We start from the raw sequence: 9,343 nt of genomic DNA on the forward strand, positions 1-9,343 counted from the left end.
AATATATAATAATAATAATAATAATAATAATAATAATAATAATAGTAATCAATTAGTAATTAACAAAAATGTTTAAGCTCAAATTCATTATTTTAAATCAAAGTTCCTTATTTCAGCATAAAGTTTTCAAACTCAAACGATATAACTAAAAAAAAACCGAAACCAAATCGTACACATAAAAAAAAGTAAAAAAAGATTAAAAAATTAAAACCGAACCACTTTTAAAAACTCAAAAACTGCGTTCCACTTTATGAAGTTTTAGACCAAAACCGACAAAAACCAAACCGGCCATAGTCTTACACCTACCTTCAACTCCGCTAAGCAAACACTCAAAAACACATAAAGCGCCGTTACAAAACCCTAACACAACACACCAAAACCCTAACAAACACTCAATCCATCAACAATGGCTCCAAATCTCGAATGCCGTATGTACGAGTCCCGATTTCCGGACGTGGACATGTGCGTAATGATCCAGGTCAAAAGCATCGGCGAGATGTGCGCTTACGTGTCACTACTCGAGTACAACAACATCGAAGGTATGATTCTGTTATCCGAGCTGTCACGGCGTCGTATTAGGAGCATCAATAGCTTGATTAAAGTAGGCCGTACGGAGCCTGTCATGGTGCTGCATGTGGATCAAGAGAAAGGATATGTGAATCTTAGTAAGCGGAGAGTTTCTGAAGAGGATGTGCAGATTTGTGAGGATAGGTATAATAAGAGTAAGCTTGTGCATTCGATTATGCGACATGTGGCCGAGACTATGCAGATTGATCTTGAGGTAATGGTTTGGTAGGTTAGAGTTAGTTAGAATTATTATTATGATGTTGATTGCTGCTTGAATTGAGCTGAGCTGGAGCCTAAAAATAAGCTAGCTTAATAAACGAGCCTGAACGAGCTTATATTATTTATATAGTTTCTTAATACACTGCTATTTGTTTTATTGTTTTTATTATTATTATTATATGTAAGTTTATGATAAAAATAACTAAATAATGAGTAATGCTGCTTGCCAGCTACTAGAGCTAGGTATAATAAGAGTAAGCTTGTGCATTCGATTATGCGGCATTTGGTGGAGACTATGTAGATTGATTTGGAGGTAATTGTTTGGTAGTTTAGGGTTAGTTAGGATTGTTATTATGATGTTGATTGTTGTTTCTCGTGAGCTACTTGAGACTGACCTGCGAAAAGCTTGAATTGAGTTGAGCTTAAATGAGCCGGAGCCTAAAAATAAGCTAGCTTAATGAACGAGCTCAAGATTTAATTATTGAGCCTAAATGAGCTTATTATTTATATAGTTTCTTAATACATCCATTATTTGTTTTATTATTATTATTATTATTATTATTATTATTATTGTTATATAAGTTTGTGATAAAATAACTAAATAATAAGTCATGCTGCTCGCCAGCTACTAGAGATAGGTATGATAAAAGTAAGCTTGTGCATTCGATATGCAGCATGTGGCCGAGACTATGCAGATTGATTTGTAGGTAATGGCTTGGTAGGTTAGGGTTAGTTAGGATTGTTGATGTTGATTGTTGCTTGTTGCTTGAATCGAGCTGAGATTACATTGAGCATGAGCCGGAGCTTAAAAATAAGCTTGCTTAGTAAATGAGCCGGAGCCTGATCTGTAGCTTTATTTGTTGAGCTGGCTCGCGAGTCTAAATGAGCTTATTATTTATATATATTTTTAATTCATTATCAATTATATTTGTCTAACATATATTATTATATATAAAAGTAATGATAAAATAACTAAATAATAAACCTTATGTTACATAAAAGTATATACATAAAACTAGTTTTAAGTATATATTAGTTAACTAATAATCGAGTTGAGCTCGAGCTTGAAAAAACTACTCACGAGCCAAGTTTGAGCTTTAGAAATAGAGCTTGAACGAGCTAGCTTCAGCTCTATGCAAGTTAAACGAGCCGAGCGGAGCCGAGCTCGTTTACACTCCTAGGAGCTAGAATATGTTCTTTGGCATGTGGCCGAAACTATGCAGAATGATCTGGAGGTAATGGCTTGGTAATTTAGGGTTAGTTAGGATTGTTATGATGTTGATTGTTGCTTGAATTGAGCTGAGATTAAAATGAATCTGAGTCGGAGCCTAAAAATAAGCTTGCTTAGTAAATGAGCCGGAGCCGTAGCTTTAGTTGTTGAGCTGGCTCACGAGTTTAAATGAGCTTATTATTTATATAATTGTTTTATGATAAAAACAACTAAATAATAAACCGTATGTTTACTAATTTAGGAATGGTGTAGTTGTGCAGATTGATCTTGTGTAGATTGATCCGGAGTTAATGGTTTGGTTTTGGGATGGTGCATTTTGTTTAGTTTAGTAGTTTAGGGTTAATTAGGATTATTATGCATAGTTATTAAAAATGGTGCGCCCTGCGCCTAGACGAGATTTCAGGGCGAGGCGATAGTCAACCGCCTTGGTTGACTAAAGTCAACATTTTAAATCGCCTTGGTTGACTAAAGTCAACATTTTAGGAGTAAAAGCAGCACGCACATATTTTTTTTTGATTTTTTTTATTTACTTTGATTTTATGTGATAAATATTTGAACAACTTACCAAATATATATGTGATTAACATAGTTAACAGTTAATCTCTTATGATCTTATCTATATAATGAACGCATTAAACTTTATTATCACATATCAAGAAGCCTACCAGCCGCTACCAAAAGAAAACAGGTTAGCAATATATATATATATATATATATATATATATATATATAGAGAGAGAGAGAGAGAGAGAAAATGGTTCAAATAAAAACAATTGTTTTGTGAGAAGTGTGAGAAGGCTTTAAAATAAAGTACACCACTCAAATAGGACACTATAACATGTAAATAGGAAACTATACAACTTTAAAAAACTACCAATCTCAACCACTAGATCTTAGATCCAAGGGTGTACATCTATTCTTATGCTTCTCACAAAACTATTGTTTTTTACATTAACCCTACCCTATATATATATATATAGTTTTAGATTATGAGCTTATTAATATTCTGTTTTGGTTTAATATTTGTTTTAAATTATGTGGTTATTAATTTCTTTGCTTTCGTTTCTATATTTATTACTATATGAATTTTTTTGCTTCTAAGTATGCACAATTTGGTTATTTTGGATTTTCATATGATTTTGGAAACTATGGTTGAGGATTATGCTTTTGAATCGTTTTGGTATTTGAATAAAGTATTGTTTGCCATTATAAATTTTGTATGTGAAATTTTTTATTTAAGTACGCTTTTTTTGTCTCGGGCTACACTTTTTTTGCGCCTAGCGCTTACCGCTTAGGAGAGGCATGTTCGCCTTGTGTGCGCCATTCGCATTTAATAACTATGTTATTATGATGTTGATTATTATTACTAGAGAGCTAGTAGTGGTGTAAACGAGTCGAGCAACTTGCCAGCTACTCGAGATCCACTTGCAAAAAGCTTGAAATGAGCCGAGCTGAAATGAACTCGAGCCTAAAATTAAGCTTGCTTAATAAACGAGCCTGAGCCTTGAGCTTTAGTTATCGAGCTTGAGCTAGCTTGAGAGCCTAATTGAGCTTATAATTTATATTATTTTTAATGCATCTGTTTATGTATTTATCAAATAGTTATTATCATAGTTTAAATGCGACAGGAGCACACAAGGCGAACATGCCTCTTCTAGGCGGTAGGCGGTAGGTGCAAAAAGAGCGTGACCAGAGACAAAAAATCGCACTTAAATAAATAAATTCACAAACAAAAGTTATAATGGCAAACAATACTTTATTTAAATACCAACGGAATTCAAAAACATAATCCTCAATCATAGTTTCCAAAATCATATGAAAATCCAAAATAACCAAATTGTTCATACTCAAAAGCAAAAAAGTTCATAAAGTAATAAATATAAAAACGAAAGCAAAAAAATTAATAACCTCATAATCCAAAACAAAAATTAAAACAAAACAAGCTCATAATCTAAAACTACATATACACACACACACACACACATATATATATAAAACCTGTTTCCTTCTTGTAGAGGCTGGTAGGCTTCTTGATATGCCATAATAAGGTTTAATGCGTTCATTATATACATAGAGATTAACTGTTAATCATGTTAATCCCATAAATATTTGGTAAGTTGTTCAAGTATTTATCACATAAAATCAAAGTATATCAAAAAAATATGCACATGCTGCTTTTACTCCTAAAATGTCGACTTTAGTCAACCAATGCTGTTGACTATAGCCTCGCCCTGAAATCTCGTCTAGGTGCAGGGGCGCACCGTTTTTAATAACTATGGTTATTATTATATGTACAAATTATGTTTAAAAATTAAAATAACTAAATAATAAACCCTAAGTTACATAAAACTATAAAAGGATATTTTTATAAATCATTAATTAATTAATAAAGAGTTGAGCTCGAGCTTGAAAAACTACTCACGAGCTTTAGAAATAGAGCTAGAAATGATCCGAACTTGAACTTTTTGTAAGTTAAATGAGCCGAGCTTAAGCTTAGGCTTGGCTTGGCTCGGCCTAGGAGCTAGAATATGAATATGTTCATTGAGTTCTTGATTTTTTTTTAAAACTTGAGTTTGGGGTTAGGGCCTGTTAATGTGAATGAATGTGCATTTTACAATTGAGGACACTGTCAATTGTGGCTTAAACATTTGGTAGGTGACAGCCAATGTTTAAGCATGCATACGAGCATAAGAAGTGATACAGTCAATGTTAAGGATTTTGAGTTACTAGATCAAGCTCTTGTGTTTCATTCTGTTATTTTCTTTTTCATGAATCATAAGTAGTCTAAAGTGTAGAAGTTTAAAAGTGGAAGGTTTCTTTTTCTTGTAAATGACATTAACATTCTGTTTGCATTTTATTACCTACGCAATCATCATCAAGGCATTTTGTTCAGTCACACCTTGATCTTATTATCTTTAAGACATTTAAGAAAATTCATCTGTTAATTATTTAGAAGCAAGGTTTCTGTTTTCATTTGACCTCAATACTGAAGGTGAGCTATATAATATATTATGAATGGGCGTGTACGAATAGTCTAGTTCTTTTACTAACGCCCTGTTCTTGAGTTTTTTTAAAGTAGGGAAAGGAAATGAAAACTAAGGATAGTTAAAAAATGGGTGTTCTTGAGTTTTTTTTAGGATGGAAAGGAGAGGAGTTAGGAGGGATTAAATTGATGTTATTTCCCAATAAATTATCCTCCCAAAAATGGGATGATTACTAAGGATAAGTTTTTTCCCAATAAGTTATCCTTTCCTTTCCTCCAATTTCCTTCCAACTCAAGAACACACCTATTAAAAAAATTTCTTCCCTTCCCTTCCCTTTCTTATCCTTCCCTCCCCTTTCTTTTTCTTTCCTTGGTTAAAAAACTCAAGAACAAGGCGTAATAGTCTAATAAGAATTTGATTCACACTCACTATGTTCAAGCATCAAAGATACAATGTTTCACCAGTCTATAATGAATGGAAAATCTAATTGATTGAATAGAGTATCTCGCTTTAGAGGATGTTAATTTTTTTAACCATTAGGTATATTTTAGTGTTTCTCATTGTTGGTATTCAAAGTCACAAAACTGTTTTTGTATTAAAGGGATTAAGCCACCACACTTTTACAAGACACTTTAGTCACCTATCTATACTAAAACATACAACATAAAATCTACATAATCTAAAACAACTTGCATAACTAGTTGCAAGTTGCAACCTTATCTTCCTAGATATGCTAATCTCCATTATTTTAACTTATCCTAATATAACAACTTGACACACAAATTGTTTACACAAAACATCATTTTACTTAATCCAGAAGTCTAACCGAACTTCTGTTTTGACTGACCTAAACATTGACTCGTCACCCGTATGTTAACAAGCCTGTGAACATAACGATTAAGTCTAACACTCATAATACTTTATTGTGTTGAGTCATACACTTAGATTGACTGTGCACACTGATAAAACTATAAGTCGAATAATGAATTGTCTGAGTTGTATTCTTAGGGCTTGAAGGTTTTTCGATGCAAAACTAGAAGTGTCTGCATATATATATTTTTTATATTTTATTGTATTTGTTTTTGCTTACACTTGTTAATGCGGTCATTATACTCAGTTTTGGTACATGCTTGTTAATGGAAATTGATAAGTTTGTGATATTTGCAATGACAGGATCTGTATATTCATGTTGGTTGGCCTTTGTACCGGAAGTATGGTCATGCGTTTGAGGTGGGTTGTGAACAACACTGCTGAAAAAAATATTTGTAGCTTTTATGTATGAATATTCTAACTGTTCTAATTGTTGCAGGCATTTAGGTTAATTGTGAATGACCCTGATTCCATTCTTGACACACTTACACGTGAAGTTAAAGAAACTGGCCCTGACGGAACTGAGGTATGTTTTATGTTCTAATCAGGGTCTTTTATGCCCGCCGCCAATACACGTCTTAAATCACAACTTGTAATCTACTCATTATTAGGTGACAAAAGCGGTTCCTGCTTTGACTGAGGAAGTCAAAGATGCATTAGTAAAGAACATTAGAAGAAGGATGACCCCACAACCTTTGAAGATCCGGGCAGATATTGAGATGAAATGCTTTCAGTTTGATGGAGTTCTTCACATTAAGGTGTTCTATTTTATCATTAATTTCAGGTTATGATTGATTAAGTAAGATATATACAGACGCAAGTGATATTATATATTTATTTTTGTAGGAGGCTATGCGGAAGGCAGAAGCTGCGGGGAATCAGGATTGTCCTGTTAAAATCAAGTTGGTTGCTCCTCCATCCTATGTTCTTATCACACAAACTCTCGATAAGGTAAACAAAATGTCATGTTTGACTTATTGACGAATACATATGTTAGAAGTAGTTTTGAAGTCGGCATTATCTTACATAAGAAACTTGTTTTTTCTTTAATAAGCTAATTGTTTTTACATGGATTATTGTGTTTGTTATTTACTTTTGTCATGTATTTTATTTTTCGCTTGATTCCATATCAGCATCCTCATGAAGATGTCACTCAGCTAAATGTCTGAGTTAGGCATATGTTTTCTTCCCCGAAGGGATCTACAGTGAAAGTGATTCCTTTATTCGACGTGTTTTTTTAAATGAAATTTCTAGGTCATATAAAAGCAATTTCTCATCGTTATATAGAGCATTATAATTGTCCCTTCCTACACTTTAGAAGAACAAACTGTATCTTGAACCCTTTGATAAATGATAATGCAAACAGTTTTAGTTATTAATAATAACAAAATAATAACTTCAATCAACCAAAATTCAGATTGTATTTCTTTAAATACGCCTAAGCTTGAAATCCTAGCTTTTAGGGGTTAAGCGTGTTAAATCTCTGTTGAAACAGTTGAATCTTGTGATGATAATTCTTGGGTGTCTGCTATTTGATTGAATATGGACATATTTGAACTTGATCAACAAAACAGAGGAACACAATTTTATTCGAACTCAAGTCGATGTATTCTTATAGTTGGGTTCTTAGTCACCTGGAACTTGGATCACAGATCGGTATCTTTGTTCACTAGGTCCCTAAAGGTCCAGTATGCAGGGCAGGCTCGTTTTGGATTGCTTAGGTATAATGTACTATGCAATGTTGTACATTGTACACAATAAATATCAATATCAATTTCCATAGGAGTTGTAGAATTCAAAGTAGAAAGTCCGATAATCGATAGTTAACTCAAACGACATTACCTTATTTCATGCAAAATTAGTCTACTTTCTATAGTACAACATACCTGAGCAGTCCGAAATGAGCCTATCCTTTATCGAATTCTAGAGATCTAGCATATCATGATTCCAGTATGGTGTGATATGAGTTCCAAGAGACTGATTGAAAATGAAAAACTTTTTTGGTAATATTTGTTTTTTAAATCAGTCACTATATTTCTTTGTTTTGAACATTGATGACTGATCATATGCTCTTTATAAGAAACTAACAGAACTCCACATAAATTGTCAAACCTGCTGAATCAAACTGTTTTGGCTTTAAAAAACTCATATGACCAGTTCTGTTTTGTAAAATCTCAAACCGATGTGTTTGGTTTGGCTGAGATTTCTAGGCCCAAACTGAACCATGTACGTCTCCCTAGGTGTCTCTAGACATGTCATACTTTTGGACCTGAATTATATGTATATATTATCAATTTTTAACTAGCAGTATGGTGCATGCATAGACATGTGGTATGCCTAGATATTGTGATCACACACATTTATGTCAGGGACTAATGCCTTTTTTAGATTTATATTGTTATATTTTCCATATTATGCAGCCATAAATCTTTTACATCTAACGGATGTCATCGTATGGTTATATAGGAGCAAGGGATTTCAGTTCTTACAAAAGCTATCGCTGCATGTACCGAAGAAATAGAGCTCCACAAGGGAAAACTTACCGTAAAGGAGCCACCAAGAGCGGTTAGTTTCAATTCTAGTTTTTAACTTTAGCAAACTATACTTTTATAGAAAGGGCAAATATCATGAAAAACCAGATTTCTGTATTTTCTTGTAAAAGTCGATCAATTTTTTGCATCCGAAAAGCCTGCATATTTTCTGTTTTTTGTGTAAAAGTTCCTTAACATTATTTTTCACATAATAAACCGCCTCTGTTTTTTATCGTAAAAATCCGTTAACATGTTAGATTTTAATGGTAATTGTCTTTTTAAACATGTGCAAAGTCGCTGATTATTTATATAAAGTGTGAATTATTATGTGACATGACGTGTTGGTTCAGGTGAGTGAACGTGAGGATATACTGCTGGCTGAACGGATGGCAAAGCTAAGTCAAGCAAATGAAGAAGTTGAAGGAGACGATGACAGTGAAGAGGAAGAAGATACCGGAATGGGAGACATTGATTTGGACAAACAGCAAGAAATTTAAACAACAAAAGAGAGAGCACATTCGATTCGATTACTTTTTTGAGGTTTTTTTGTTCTATTTATATTTATAATATCTGTTCACTAGTGAAATTTATTGTATTTTTGTTTTTCTGTCAACTAAGTAGTTGAATAGAAACTTTTGTGATGGCATCATACACAGCTTATAATTATTTTGCTATGTGGTTAACCGTTGTTTCTGAACCACTTGTGACTGCTCAAAAAAAATACTGTTTTGTTCACTTTCATGTCTTTTGCTTTGCGTGTCACTTGATGTTACTTATGTGTGGTTGTTTATTACATAAACAAAATTATTGAATTTTCTCTTGTTGTAAATGGATTAAAAAGCCAACTATAAACTTTAGTTACTAGTGACATTCGGTTCGGTACCGGGACGGGACCGGGACGGTGCCGGTATTTAAGGTAAAATTTCGGAAAATTTCGGGAA

General features: G+C 33.1%; 1 protein-coding gene across 1 annotated transcript; it reads left to right on the plus strand.

Annotated features, from left to right (window-relative positions):
- Positions 1–326: 326 nt before the first annotated feature.
- LOC143586429 (eukaryotic translation initiation factor 2 subunit alpha homolog) lies at positions 327–9,108 on the plus strand. Its single transcript, XM_077067978.1, has 7 exons — positions 327–781; positions 6,175–6,231; positions 6,311–6,397; positions 6,483–6,629; positions 6,718–6,822; positions 8,338–8,436; positions 8,753–9,108. Exons 1-7 carry the CDS (start codon positions 407–409, stop codon positions 8,897–8,899), a joined length of 1,017 nt encoding a protein of 338 aa, XP_076924093.1. The 5' UTR covers positions 327–406; the 3' UTR covers positions 8,900–9,108.
- Positions 9,109–9,343: the final 235 nt, after the last annotated feature.

This window comes from Bidens hawaiensis, unplaced genomic scaffold (assembly GCF_021521415.1).
Source record: "Bidens hawaiensis isolate Kalapana, Puna unplaced genomic scaffold, B.hawaiensis_p1.1 tig00034651_1, whole genome shotgun sequence".
NCBI classification, from domain to species: Eukaryota; Viridiplantae; Streptophyta; class Magnoliopsida; order Asterales; family Asteraceae; genus Bidens; species Bidens hawaiensis.

Bases quoted from the DNA above. Each gene is read 5' to 3' on its own strand.
- LOC143586429 (XM_077067978.1), top strand. From the start codon at position 407: ATGGCTCCAAATCTCGAATGCCGTATGTACGAGTCCCGATTTCCGGAC. The intron at 6,398-6,482 runs GTATGTTTTATG...ACTCATTATTAG, and splicing joins CTGGCCCTGACGGAACTGAG to GTGACAAAAGCGGTTCCTGC. The intron at 6,630-6,717 runs GTGTTCTATTTT...TTATTTTTGTAG, and splicing joins ATGGAGTTCTTCACATTAAG to GAGGCTATGCGGAAGGCAGA.